This window comes from Myotis lucifugus, unplaced genomic scaffold (genome assembly GCF_000147115.1).
Source record: "Myotis lucifugus unplaced genomic scaffold, Myoluc2.0 scaffold_412, whole genome shotgun sequence".
NCBI classification, from domain to species: Eukaryota; Metazoa; Chordata; class Mammalia; order Chiroptera; family Vespertilionidae; genus Myotis; species Myotis lucifugus.
In genome coordinates, this window is record NW_005871460.1 from 896,984 (window position 1) to 911,425 (window position 14,442).

At 44.0% G+C, this 14,442-nt stretch overlaps 1 protein-coding gene across 1 annotated transcript in view; it reads right to left on the reverse strand.

Moving 5' to 3' along the window:
• Positions 1-3,526: 3,526 nt before the first annotated feature.
• Positions 3,527-14,442, reverse strand: part of LOC102419975 (putative uncharacterized zinc finger protein 814) — a 52,089-nt gene continuing 41,173 nt past the window's right edge. Inside the window, exons 6-9 of the mRNA XM_023743753.1 lie at positions 10,769-11,037; positions 9,766-9,892; positions 4,526-5,700; positions 3,527-4,104 (exon numbers count right to left, since the gene is read on the reverse strand). Of these exons, the coding sequence (XP_023599521.1) occupies positions 3,961-4,104; positions 4,526-5,700; positions 9,766-9,892; positions 10,769-11,037 (1,715 nt within the window). The 3' untranslated portion in view covers positions 3,527-3,960. The remainder of the gene's footprint in view (positions 4,105-4,525; positions 5,701-9,765; positions 9,893-10,768; positions 11,038-14,442) is intronic.

Genomic DNA, 14,442 nt, shown 5'->3' on the forward strand with positions numbered 1-14,442 from the left:
TCCCTGTCCCGGCCCTGGCGTGGGTCCGGGTGGCGACTCCGAGCTTCAATCCCAAGTGTGAGCTGTGAGCACCACTGGAGGCTCCGACCATGGGCTGTGAGGCGGGGAGCACCACTCTCCGGCCTTCTCCACGGGATTGTGCGACCAGGAAAACGTGACCACAGGAAACAAACATTTGAGAAGGCAAAATCCCGCCACTAGGACTCCCCTTTCCGCCCTACAGACGCGGCCAAAAGGAAGTGCCTTTTCTGAGCCTCCATTGGCTCAGCCTGGTGGCATTCCCTGCCATGCCTTCTGGGTATTGTAGTTCCTAAGCTCCAAGGCCAGGGTCCTGCATCTCTCAATTGAGTCCAGGACTGGATTGAGGGGCAAATAGCCCAAGAACACACCAACTACACTCAGGGTCCTCTAGCCCCTTCAGTGCAGGTAATGCCTGGGGAAAGTTTGTTTCTCCTGTATCCCCGTGGCTGGTTTTGCATATCTTTCTTCAGGACCTGCTCATTCTGAATGACAGGCACTGTTTCTTCATTCAGGACATTTGGCAGGTGTCTTCTTCAGGCCAACTATAGCTCGCAGAGGTTGCTCAAGTCTCTACCTGCCTCTAACCTGCGTCCTTTGAGTCCATTATACAAAGTTAATGTCTCAAAACAGACACTCATACTTTATATTTGTCTAATGTATCCATTTACATGTCAGCCCTGTCTCCAGATTCCTGAAGCCTTGCTGCTGTGAAAAGAGTGCCTCCTGGATGGCAAAGCTGTGGAAGCTTTGTACCATGGAATACCATGCTGCACTAGAAATGAAGACTCTCTTACCCTATCACACAGCATGGAGGGACCTGGAGAGCATCCTGCTCAGTGAAATAACTCCGTCAGAGAAAGACAAGCATCACTTCATCTCTCTCACATGTGGAATCTAATTAATTGGGGAAAAAAAAACAACAGATGGTGTGAATGGAGAGACATGGAACCATGACATTGAGTGCAGAATCTCAGAGGCAAGTTGGAGGGACAGTAAAAAAAGAAAAGTGAAAAAACATCCTCTGGTACGGATTAAGCGCAGGCACGCACACTCACACACACACACAAAATAAAAACATTCACCTGAGTCTTAAGCATTTTCTTCTGTTGTCTGAAAGCAAGGGGGAAACTCTAGCTTGCTGGGTTCTGGATCTGCTCTAAATTTGTGGTTAAAAATCTGTCTTCCGTCAGTTGAGTCCCTGGAAATGCTGATACTCCTCCATGGAACCTTCTCCTGCTTCACATGAGTCAATTGCTTTTGGTATTGTTGTAAGAAATGTCCAAACCTGTGGAGAACTTTTCTAAGTTCATTTGAACCAAGCCTGCCACATTGCTAGGAAGCAAAATAAGAAAAGATTGAGCACTGCTTGGGAGAATGGCAGTTTTGCACCTTTCTGGTAAGTTAGTCTCAATGGAAAAGACATATTGGGGTTTCATGAAATTTATGGATGATAAATTGGGGTTATGGGGTGGGCCTGAGGAGAGAAATCTCAGAGATTTGATAGAAACTTTAAAAAATAGACATAGCCGTAGCCGGTTTGGCTCAGTGGATAGAGCGTCAGTCTGCATACTCAAGGGTCCCAGGTTTGATTTCGGTCAAGGGCATGCACCTTGGTTGCGGGCACATCCCCAGTAGGGAGTGTGCAGAAGGCACCTGATGGATGTCTCTCTCATCGATGTTTCTAACTCTCTATCCCTCTCCCTTTCTTTCTGTAAAAAAATCAATAAAATATATTTTTAAAAAATAGACATAAACTACTTTTAAAAAGTTTATTGAACAGTTAACAGTTAATATTTAACACAATAACAATAATAATTGGGGCCTGTGTTCTTCTGTGCTGGGAGATTGTGCCTTTAGGAGTCTCTAAAACAAATATTTCCCTGAAAATCCAAAGGTATGTTATCCCAGATCGAAAAACACAATACACAGTCTCAATAAAGTAAAAATTGACCTTTGCAAAAACAAAAACTAAAACAAGGATAGGATATAAGTAGCCCTGTGACTTGCTTTTACTTGGAAAGTTTTAACTTCAAATCATATATGGTTACTTTTGGCCTCTAACTTTGTAAAATTCATCAAGCCATGCCAGACTCCCTGAACTTGCTAGGTTTAGTATATGCCAGGGGTGGGCAAACTTTTTGACTCGAGGGCTACAATGGGTTCTTAAACTGGACTGGAGGTCCGGTACAAAAGCATGGATGGAGTGTTTGTGTGAACTAATATAAATTCAAAGTAAACATCATTACATAAAAGGGTATGGTCTTTTTTTTTTTTAGTTTTATTCATTTCAATCGGGCCGGGTCCGGCCCGTGGGCTGTAGTTTGCCCATGGCTGGTATATGCCATCATTTTTTTTTCCATACTGGGGAGTTAGAAACTGTCGGTTGAAGAGAAAATTCAATGACTGAAGGATTGTATGCATGCATATTAGCATAACTAATGGACACAGACACTGGGGCAGTGGGGGCTTGCCTGGGGTAGGAATGGCTGGGGGGGGGGGGGAGTCCAAAATAGGAGAAAGGAGAAATTTGTAAAACTTTAGACAATAAATAATTTAAAAATATGAAAATAAAGTCATGAAAATTCAATGAGGGTTTTATTTCCTCCCAGACACATTTCTGATATCCCCCTTGAACACAATGCCCCCAGTATTGCTGGTGTACCTTTATTTGGTCTCCTAGAAGTAGTCACTCTTCAGGTCAATAAAGCCTTAGGTTCTAAATGTGCGGGAGGTATTGTAAATAACTGGCAGATCTATACCTGCGGCCTTCCACAATATATGAGATCACCTACTAATTAAATCCCAAGATTGTTGGCTCCTCTACTTCAAACAGCTCATTTGATCAAACTGCTGAACAAGATCAGTTACTTTCAAGGCTACATTCTTGCTAACCCTCCTCCCTGCTGTTGTCACACCTCAAGGATATTTGGCACAGAAGGGTCTCTAGTTAGTAGAAAGTTTCTTTCCCTCCCCGCCCCCCCTTCACACAATTCTGTTTTGAACTCTACATAACTTTTTCTGTAGTCATATTTTATAGGCTTGGGGAAAATACTAATAAGACACCTCCCTATACATCTGCCAGGCTATCTCCTGGAAAGCAAACAAACTGTAACTTTTAAAGACAGCCCCTCACATCTACTCAACTTCAGTGCTCTCCAATGCGCCTCCTTCCTTCTCCCTAAGCAACAGCCACTGCTGAAAAGAACTGTATAACTATGGTAACCTCTGCCTTGTTTACCTCTGACTAGAAAAGGTCGGTGTTGCCTGAGCACCGGTGGAAGTCCTTCCACTTGAGTTGGACTTACCCGCCTGGCCCCCCAATATTCCCAAATTATCTCTTGTCTTTTCTCTTTCATTTGTGTGTGGCTCCTCTTACAGACCCTGAAACCTGAACCACGCAGGACGTGGAGGGAAACATTTACAACACCTCCGCAACGTGTTTATGGGGGCCAATGGAAATCAGCCCTATGTGGCAACTCATAACAGGGAAACAAGAAAGAACAAAGGGCTCAGGTATTCCTCATTTTCTTCAACAAATTAGACAACAGACTTAGCTTCCCTGGGCACATGAGGATGGTGATTGACGGCGTTTGTAGAGATCTTATAGGTGGTTCAGATGAAATACCTTCAGCAACAGAAATGTGCAGGGACATAGATCTGGCAGGACATCCTGTATATTAGAACGTTCAAGATAATTACATAGTGTTCCAACATAAAAACACACAAACACAATAGCAAAAACACTTATGGGAACTTTACATAATATAGGTGATTAAATATATGAGATACAATTCAGAAAAATGAGGATTCACAAATTTTGTTGTACTAATGTTAAGTCCTAACTAAGAAAGTACATTTCCTACACATCAAAGAAATTTCTCCCATTTGTACTCTTATGCGAACAGTGAATATAGAAATATGGCTGAGAGAAACCTCACATTAATTGCACTCATAATGGCTTTCTCCAGTGTGAACTCTCTGATGATAATGGAGACCACTTTTACCTTTATAAGATTTCCCACATTCAGTGCATTCATAAGGCTTTTCTCCTGTATGAACTCTCTGATGTTGATGAAGGAGAGTCTTAGTGGTAAGAGACTTCCCACATTTACTGCATTTATAAGGCTTTTCTCCCGTATGAACTCTTTGATGATAATGAAGGGCATTGCTCCGGATAAAAGACTTCCCACATTCACTACACTTATAAGGCTTTTCTCCTGTATGAAGAATCTGATGAATACAAAGGGTAGTGCTCTGGTCAAAAGATTTTCCACATTCATAGCATTTATAAGGCTTTTCTCCTCTATGAACTCTCTCATGAGCACGAAGGGTAGCGTTCCGGGTGAAAGATTTTCCACTTTCTATGCCTTTATAAGGCTTTTCTCCAGTGTGAACTCTCCGATGACAACGAAGGGAATTGCTCCATGCAAAATATTTTCCACATTCACTGCATTCAAAAAGGCTTTTCTCCCGTATGAACTCTCTGATGTTGACCAACATCAGCCTTAGCGGTAAAAGATTTTCCACATTCATTGCATTGATAAGGCTTTTCTCCAGTGTGAACTCTCTGATGATAATGAAGGGCATGGCTCCATGCAAAAGATTTTCCACATTCACTGCACTGAAAAGGCTTTTCTCCCATATGAACTCTCTGATGTCGACGAACATTAGCCTTAGTGGTAAAAGATTTTCCACATTCATTGCATTGATAAGGCTTTTCTCCAGTGTGAACTCTCTGATGATAATGAAGGGCATGGCTCCATGCAAAAGATTTTCCACATTCACTGCACTGATAAGACTTTTCTACAGTGTGAACTCTCTGATGATCACGAAGGGCATTGCTCCGTGCAAAAGATTTTCCACATTCACTGCATTTATAAGGCTTCTCTCCTGTATGAACTCTCTGATGATCACGAAGGGCATCGCTCCGTGCAAAAGATTTTCCACATTCACTGCATTTATAAGGCTTTTCTCCTGTGTGAACTCTTTGATGTCGATGAAGGATCATCTTAGAGATAAAAGATTTTCCACATTCACTGCATTGATAAGGCTTTTCTTGAGTGTGACCTCTCTGTTGATAATGAAAGCTACAACATTTGGAAAAATATTTTCCACATTCAGAGGACAGAAAACGCCGACTTCCAAGATGGACATCTTTTTCCTGAATAAATGTGTGGGTGCAACTAATGTCTTCCTTACAATCTTTTCTACTGTAATAATTTTTTGTACTTTTAAAAGGCATCCCACACGTCGAAATTGTGGTTGGACTGTCCCTGGTCTGAGTAGCCTTGGGGTGGAGATGTACTGACCCCATAAGGACACCCTGCCCAAAATTCCCGCACGTGAAACGATTCTGGGATACATTGAAATTGCAGCTGTTTGCAAGTGAGATCCTGTCCACACTTCTAGTGAAAGATTTCTCTTTCACATGCTGCTGGTGAAATTTTGCCTGGACAAAAAATTGTTTTGCACATGCCCCACGCCTCAACAGTATTTGTCCATGTTGTGTTCCCTGCAGCTCCATCATGTGGAAAATGTTTCCCAAGACCAGCCCACAACTCTCACAGGGGTGGCTCTTCTGGGAAGACAAGGCTAACTTGGGATTCCTTGCCTGTGACAATCTTACAGAAACCTTCTGTTCAGTCATTTCCTCCACGTTTTCTCCTCCACAGCAGCAACCTGAAGAAAAGAAAAGAGGGTAAAGTGCATGTTCACCTGATCAATACAGAATATCTTCAGCACAATTGTTTATGTCACAACAGGACATGATTCCATACAATGATTTTCAAGACGAGTGAGTTAGACTCTCAAGAAATGGCTGATTTAAGAAAAAAAAAAAAAGAAAGAAATAGCTATTATATATAACATGGCCTAAAAGGTCACTGAATGAGGAAAGTCTCACCAAGGGAGGACAGAAGCATTGGCTGGCAAGAAAAGGAGAGAGGCAGGGTCTGCTCTTTATTAGTCCACAAATGGCTTCCTTTAGGACATTTCATGCTGGAAACATGAGTCTGTGTAAAATAATTTCAATGTGCTCAAACCCATAAAATATCAATCATAGTAAAGCACGGGATGTTCAGCGTCAATATAATACGGGTGCGCTCTAAAGCTCTGCAGGCATGCAACAGCATTGGAGTGCAGTAAAGCCGAGATGTGTGATAGAGGTAACGGTGCAAAGTTGAAAGAGATTAAGGTTACCCAAGGGCTGGGAATCCGAGTAGAATGATCACTATTAAAACTGAGTCATGGAACAAGTGTCAACATTAAACAAGAAGTAGAACTGGGAAAAGAGTGGGCAATGGTAACAAAACATTTTTGTTGTTGAACAAAATGGCTTTCTAGTTATGAATGAAACAGAGCCCAGGCATGAAAACCGCCCCCAGAGTCCTTCACCAGGGCAAGACTGCCTCTGGGTCTACCCTTTCATTGAAAAAGTCATCTTTCTTCTGGGCCGCACAAAAGATTTTGCCTCTTAAATCCAAGTTGAGCCACAGCATGAGATAAATGAGGCAAATCTTACAAGAAAACCTAAGATGAGATATGGTCAGCACTGTGGTAGAACAACAAACCACAAACGAGATCACAGGCAAAAGACCTATGTGAGTGACATCAGCAAGATGGCAGAATCAGAGACAGAGAATCGTTCCCCATCCCAGAGTAAGTAAAGAGCTATCCAAGAAAAAAAATCTCACAGGCAATGGGAATAAGAGTACTATGAAGACAAACACTAATACAGAATACCAAATAAGGACTACTGCATAGAAAGGATGACAGGAAACTGGGTGAGGAAACACATTTGAAGATACCTAAGGTCAAAAAAAAGGGTTAATAACTACCTAACTAAATAACTAAGGAAATAAATTAATAAATAATAAATAAAGCAAGGGTCAGTCCTAGCTGGTTTACTCAGTGGATAGAGTGTCAGCCTGGGGACGGAAAGGTCTAAGGTTCCATTCCACTCAAGGGCACATGCCCAGTGTTTTGTGGTTTAAGTCCCCTGCAGGAGGCATACAGGAGGGAGCTGATCAGTGACACTTTCTCATCATTACTGTTTCCCTCTCTCTTTCTCTCCGAATTTTCTCTAAGAAATTAATAAAAATATATTTTTTAAAAAGAGGGTCAGCCCAAGTCGGTCGGGTTCAGTAGATAGAGTATCCGCTTGTGGACTGAAGGGTTCCAGCTTGGATTCAGGTCAAGGGCACATGACCGGGTTGCGGGCTCGGTCCCCGCTGGTGAGCATGGGGGAGGCAGCCAATTAATGATTCTCTCTCAACACTGATGTTTCTCTCTCTCTCCCTCTTCCTTACTGTCTGAAATCAATAAAAATATATTGTAAATAAAAAATAAAAATAAAGGGTCAGCGATACCACTATGAGCCACTGTGCTTCTGTTCTCATTGATCCTAGTGGCCTGTTCTCCAAAAACCTGGAAATTTTTGTTTCAAAAAACCACACAATGCCAAGGCCAGTGTGACTCAGATGACTGGAGCAGTGTCCTGTGTATTGAAGGGTCTAGGGTTCAATTCCCGGTTAGGGCACATATCACAATGTGGCTTCCACACGTGGTTTTCCACTGTGCACATGGCAGCCGATTGATGTTTCTCCCTCATCTCTCTCTCCCCATGTCCTTTCCTCTTTTGTAAAAGGAATAATAAGGAAAGACATAAGAATTTCAGGGTAGCCAAAAACAAAAGAGATCTCAAAAAAGTCTAGAGGCAAAGTAAATAACAAAGCAAGCTACCAAAGCTTACGTATAACATTCAGAAAATGTAGCCCTAACTGGTTTCGTTCAGTGGATAGAGCATTGGCTTGAGCACTGAAGGGTCCCACATTCAAATCTGGTCAAGGACATGTACTGTAATTGCGGGCACATCCCCAGTAGGGAGTGTGCAGGAAGCAGCTGAATTGATGTTTCTCTAACATCGATGTTTCTCACTATCCCTCTCTTTCCCTTCCTCTGTGTGAAAAATCAGTAAAATATATTTTATTGAAGAAAATGTAATTCTAAGGAGAAATTTTATAGAGATAAATGCCTACATTGTCACAAAAGATTTCAAAGAACCTAACATGGCGCCTCAGGAAAGGAGAAGTCGGTATTTTTTGGAAGAGCCACACTCAAGGGGCAAAAGAGCCCCATGTGGCTCGTGAACCACAGTTTGCCAACCACTGGAGGGCAACAAAAGCAATCTTGAGCAAGAAGAAAGCTAGTGGTATCATACTTCCTGACTTCAATTTATTACAAAGAGAAAGCAAGCAAACAGTGTGATGCTGGAGAAACACAGACACATATATCAACAGAACAGAACAGAAAACACAAAAAAACCTAGGCACATACATTAAATAATCTTTGACAAAGCTGCAAGCCACAGGAGAAGGGAAAGAGAGTCTGCATTGAATGGTGCTGGTATAAATGGACATTCACATGCAAAACAATAAAACTGAACAGCACTGATAAATTGGAACTCAACCTGCAGGACAGAATTAAATGTCAGCGCTAAAACTTAAAACTCCTCAGGACAACCTAGAGAAAAACTTTTGGAGGTTTGTTTTATTTTTTTATTTCATTTTATTTTTTAAAATATATTTTATTGATTTTTTAGAGAGAGGAAGGGAGAAAGAGAAGGGAGAGAGAGAGTTAGAAACATTGATGAGAGAGAAACATCGATCAGCTGCCTCCTGCACATCTCCTACTGGGGATGTGCCCGCAACCCAGGTACATGCCCTTGAACGGAATCGAACCTGGGACCTTTCAGTCCGCAGGCTGACGCTCTATCCACTGAGCCAAACCGATTTCGGCTGGAGGTTTGTTTTAGACAGAATTTTCTGAATGTGACACCAACCACCACACAAAATAGAAAACATAAACAGTCCACACTGCAATAAATGATGTAAATAGGGTCTTCACTGCACAACAGCAATAAACAAACTGAAATGAAAGGCAATATAGAGAATAGAAGAAAATACTTGCAAACCTATGAAGGAATCTCTTGGAGATATTGTGGATTCAGCTCTGATCGGCACAATAAAGCGAATATTGCGATATAGACAGAAATTCACACAAATAGTGGGAGTTCCTGGGAATAATGAAGGCATGTTAATACTATACTGCAGGCTAATAACAATGCAGTGACTCTGTCTCAAAAGCAAAGTCTATAGAACTTCACTAACAATATTTAATTGCTAAGCACCTGAGCTTGCTATAAACATGGTGGCACTAGATCTGCTGAATGCAGGGTTGCCAAAAACATGGACTTTGAAGAGAAGCTGGTGTGGGGGAATTATATCTGCAAAGCACAAATAAGCACATGCAAAAATATGTATTCCTGTATGTCGTAGGCAATTAATATATAAAATATACAAGGTATTCAAAAGACTCTAATAAAAAATACAGTTAATAAACAGGATAAGGATGTATAGATAATTTTTCAAAAATATATACACATTACCAACAGCAATATAGAAAATGCTTTCTTCACTAATCAAGGTGCAATTCTATAAGCATCCTGCAACACTACCAACCACAAGTCCTTCCCTGTGAATTTAGTGCAGCGGGGAGTATTGGGACTTCAGGAACAGAAGGGAGCAGCAGAAACAGTCCAACCCTCCCCAGGACAGCAACTACCCAGAAAACTGGAAAATCCAGCAGTACCACAGTCTACCTGGGAGGACAGAGCACACTCCGGGGAATGGGGCCTGGGAAATCGAAAAGCCAATTCCAGGTCACCGGTAACAGTGAGGGTCTTACCCAGCGAGGACATAAGTTCAAAGTTCTCCAGCATCACATTCAGGTACAGCTGTCTCTGACCCTCATCAAGGAGGCTCCATTCCTCCCTGGAGAAGAACAGGGCAATGTCCTCAAAGGTCACGCCAACCTGTCAGAATGGAGACAATTAAAACCAGGGCTGTCTCTCTGAGAACCAGTAATCCTACTCCTTACACACCTTCCCCCCCTCAACCTCCTCCAGGACCCCTGGTTAGTGTGGACACCAGGCCCTAATGCCAGTGCAGGCTGCTCTCTCATCACAGTCCCATTACTCACTGCATTGCCCTCAGCAGAGCAGCTGGGTTGGGAGTGAAGGATTAGGGGAGGGGAAGGTAGAGAGCAATGCCATTTAAGGTCTGGGCGATGCCTGCAGGGCCCCAGCCTTCCTGCCAAGCAACACCACTGCAGTCTCCTAGATCCTGTCTCCAAGACAAAGCCAAGCGAGGGTTTATACTTCTTTATGTGCACAACAAGTCCCAGGGACCATAAGCTCACACTTCCTCCAGATGTGCACTCACCACAGTGAAATGTTTCTGCACTGCCCACCTTCAGTCCCCAAGTTCATTCCCCTCAGCTCTGCCCCCTTCCTGCTCCAATGCCACTGGATCTCGCTGGACTCACCCATGAACTTGGCATATGGCGTGTAGAGAGCTTGTAGTCCAGCCGCATCCAGGACCACCCCAGGCCCTGATGGACCCCACAGCCGGGAAAGCCCCGAATGAGGCTGTGCCGTCCTCCCTGCAGCCTCTGATCTTTCCGTCAATACTCACAGCCACATCCTCAGGGACCTTCAGATGCAAGTCACCCCCGTCCTCTCTGCCCTGCACTTGCTGTGTCCTCAGAAGCCACAACACTCCTCTCTCCCCTCCACCTTCCTCACGGGCCTCCACGCGGGACTGAGCTGCAGGACGGGACAGGCGCCTGCCCCCGGGCTGTCCTGTCGGTATAAGTAGCGATGAGGGGAGGACCCGGGGGACACACTCACCTCAGCCCGTCTCCTCAGCACCGGCGCCTCCATTGCACTCGGTGGGAGGAGCGGGGCGGGAGCAGAAGCCGCTGCAGGAATGGCGGTCCCTGTCCGGGCCCTGGGGCGGGTCTGGTGGCGACTCCGAGCTTCAATCCCACGTGTGCGCTGTGAGCACCACTGGAGGGTCCGACCATGGGCTGTGAGGCGGGGACGACCACTCTCCAGCCTTCTCCAGGGGACTCCGCAACCAAGTACCGCCGACCGCTTAAGACAAAATGGAGAGAAAACTACCGGTCCCGTACACCAGAACTTGAAAAACGGAAACGCCTTTTCGGAGCTTCCATTGGCTCAGCTGGGTGCCATTCGACGCCTGGCCTTCTGGGTAATGTAGTTCCTACGCTCCCTGGCCAGGATCCTGTATTTCCTCAGCAGACTACAGGACTGGTTTTGAGGGCAAATAGTCCAAGGACACACCGGGTATACTCAGGGCCCTCCAGCGCATTCAGGGAAGGGGATTTCTAGAACAGGTTTGTTTCTGTGGGACCTGCCTGGTTTCCTTTAGTTGCTGGTTTTGCATATCTTTCTTCAGAATCTGCTCTTTTCTGAATGACAGGCAATGTGTGTTCTTTCAGGCCATTAGGTTTCTATCCCCTTCAGGCTTAATGTAGCTTGCAGAGGTTGTTTAAGTGTCTAAAGCACCTATCCTCCCTCCATTGTACGAAGTTAATGTCTCAAAACAGACATCACTATTTAAGAGCATCTGCTTCTGGGGCCAAAGTGTCAGCTCTGCCAGGACTGCAGTGTGGATAAGATGGCCAAGACACATTTGAAAAAATGCTCAAAGTCACTGATTATCAGAGAGATGCAAATTAAAGCAACAATTAGATACCACCTCCCAACTGTCAGGAAGACTACCATCAACAAAGGACAAGTGCTGGCGAGGATATGGAAAAAAGGGAACCCTAGTACACTGCTGATAGGAATGCAGACTGGTACAAACATTATGGAAAGCATAGGGAGTTTCATTAAAAAATTAAATATGGAACTGTCATTTGACCCAGTTCTAAGAATATATCCTAATAAACTTGAAACAACAATCAGAATACTATGCAGTGGTAAAAAGTAAGAATCTCTTACCCTTTCAGACAGCATGCAGGACCTGGAGAGCCACGTGCTAACTGAAATAAGTGAGTCAGAGAAAGAAAAGCATCACTTGATCTCACACATAGATGGAACCTAAATAACAAAATTAACTGAAGAATGGAGTGGTTCCAGAGACATGGAAGCCTGGTACAGAGTGCAAAGTCTCAGATGGAAGGCAAGGGAGGGTTATATAAAATGAGAGAGAGAGAGAGAGAGAGAGAGAGAGAGAGAGAGAGAGAGAGAGAGAATAAACACCCCAGGGTGAGGATTAAAGAAACACACACACACACACACACACACACACACCAAACAAAGCCACCTGAGCCTTGAGCATTTTCTTCTGTTCCCTGGAAGCAAGGAGAAAGCTAGCTTGCTGTGTTCTGGGTTGCCTCTAAATTTGTATTTATAAATGTGTCTTCATTCATCTCTGTCTTGGGAAATGCTGATACACCTCCATGTAACCTTCTCCTGCTTCACATGAGTCAATTGCTTTTTTTTTATTATTATTAAATTTTTATTGTTCAGATTACATTTGTTCCTCTTCCCCCCCCCCATAACTCCCCTCCTTCCAGTTCCCGCCCCACCTTCCGCCCTCACTCCCTACCCACTGTCCTCATCCATAGGTGCACGATTTTTGTCCAGTCTCTTCCCGAATCTCCCATTCCCCTTCCCCCCCCCCAAGAATAGTCAGTCCATTCCCTTTCTATGTCCCTGATTCATTATAATCACCAGTTCATTCTGTACATCAGATTATTTATTCACTTGATTATTAGATTTACTTGTTGATAGATGCATGTTTGTTGTTCACAATTTGTATCTTTACCTTTTTCTTCTTCCTCTTCTTAAAGGATACCTTTCAGTATTTCGTATAATACTGGTTTAGTGGTGATGAACTCCTTTAGCTTTTCCTTATCTGTGAAGCTCTTTATCTGACCTTCAATTCTGAATGATAGCTTTGCTGGATAAAGTACTCTTGGTTGTAGGTTCTTGGTATTCAGCACTTTGAATATTTCTTGCCATTCCCTTCTGGCCTGCAAAGTTTCTGTTGAGAAATCAGCTGACAGTCGTATGGGTATTCCCTTGTAGGTAATTGAGTCTCTTTCTCTTGCTGCTTTTAAGATTCTCTCTTTGTCTTTTGCTCTTGGCATTTTAATTATGATGTGTCTTGGTGTGGTCCTCTTTGGATTCCTTTTGTTTGGGGTTCTCTGCGCTTCTTGGACCTGTAAGTCCATTTCTTTCACCAGGTGGGGGAAGTTTTCTGCCATTATATCTTCAAATAGGTTTTCAATATCTTTCTCTCTCTCATCTTCTGGCACTCCTATAATTCTGATATTAGTCCGCTTGAAGCTGTCCCAGAGGCTCCTTACACTATCTTCACACTTTCGGATTCTTTTTTCATTTTGCTTTTCCAGTTGGGTGTTTTTTGCTTCTTCGAATTTCAAATCTTTGGTTTGATTCTTGTGCTCCTCTGGTCTGCTATTGGGTATAATATTCTTTATTTCCGTCCGTGTATGCTTACTTTCTAATTTCTTTATCGTAGCATCGAGGGTCTCATTAGTTTTCGTGAGGCTCTGCTCAAGTTTATTGCAAGCCCTCAAAATTGCGATTCTTAGCTCCATATCCTCTATTTCTGTCATGTTTTTTTGTCTCCGCATCTTTTATGCTTTCTTGGTGCACCCCCTTGTGGTCTTTGTGCGCAGTCTTGTTCTAGTTAAGCCTTAATTGTTGTAGTTAATACTAGAGGGATTTGACCACCAGGCTGACTGGCTGTGAGAATCAGCTGTATGGAAAACTTCTGTCCTCTGGAGAGGTGCTCCTCTAGCCTTTGCCTGAGGCGATCGGCAAATGGCTCTGCACAGGGCTTGGGTGGGGCGGGATCAACAGGGCGGGGGGGAGGGAGCAGCTATGGCCGCTCTCAGTCCGTCCCCAGAGGCTCTCCCTGTCTGTCCCAGCAACCACTGCAAACCTCGGAGGGACCGTAGCCAGACAGTCCCGCTTCTCCCGTTTGAGTCTGGGTCCCTAGAGACTCGCCCGGATCTGAACCCCGAGTGTGAGACTCCCTCCTGATTGAAAAGGACAACCGCGCCCTCAGCCACCAGCCCGCTTTGCGCGCGCACCACCGTACCTTTAAATTTTCCACACTGCGCCTCCTCTGGGCCTCGTAATGCTGTTGTTTTTCCTTCTAGTTGAAGAGTCTCTCCTCAGCCAGCCTTCCTGGGGTTCTGGGTGATGTCCGTTCCGTCTTTTAGTTGTATTTTTGAAGTGGTGTTTGCGGCAGCAGTCTCCGGTGTTTACCTATGCCGCCATCTTCGATTCTTCCGACACTAGAGGTATTTCGAGTCAATTGCTTTTGATGTTGTTGTAAGAAATGTCCAATCCTGTGGGAAATTTTTCTAAGTTTATTTGACCCAAGTCACCACATTTGCCAGGAAGTAAAACAACAACACATTGAGTATGCAAAGGGGGACGGCAGTTTTGCACCGGTTTCATACTGTAGAACTAGGGGGTACTGAAAGGGGTACATGAATTCACTGGTGGGGGGAACTGAA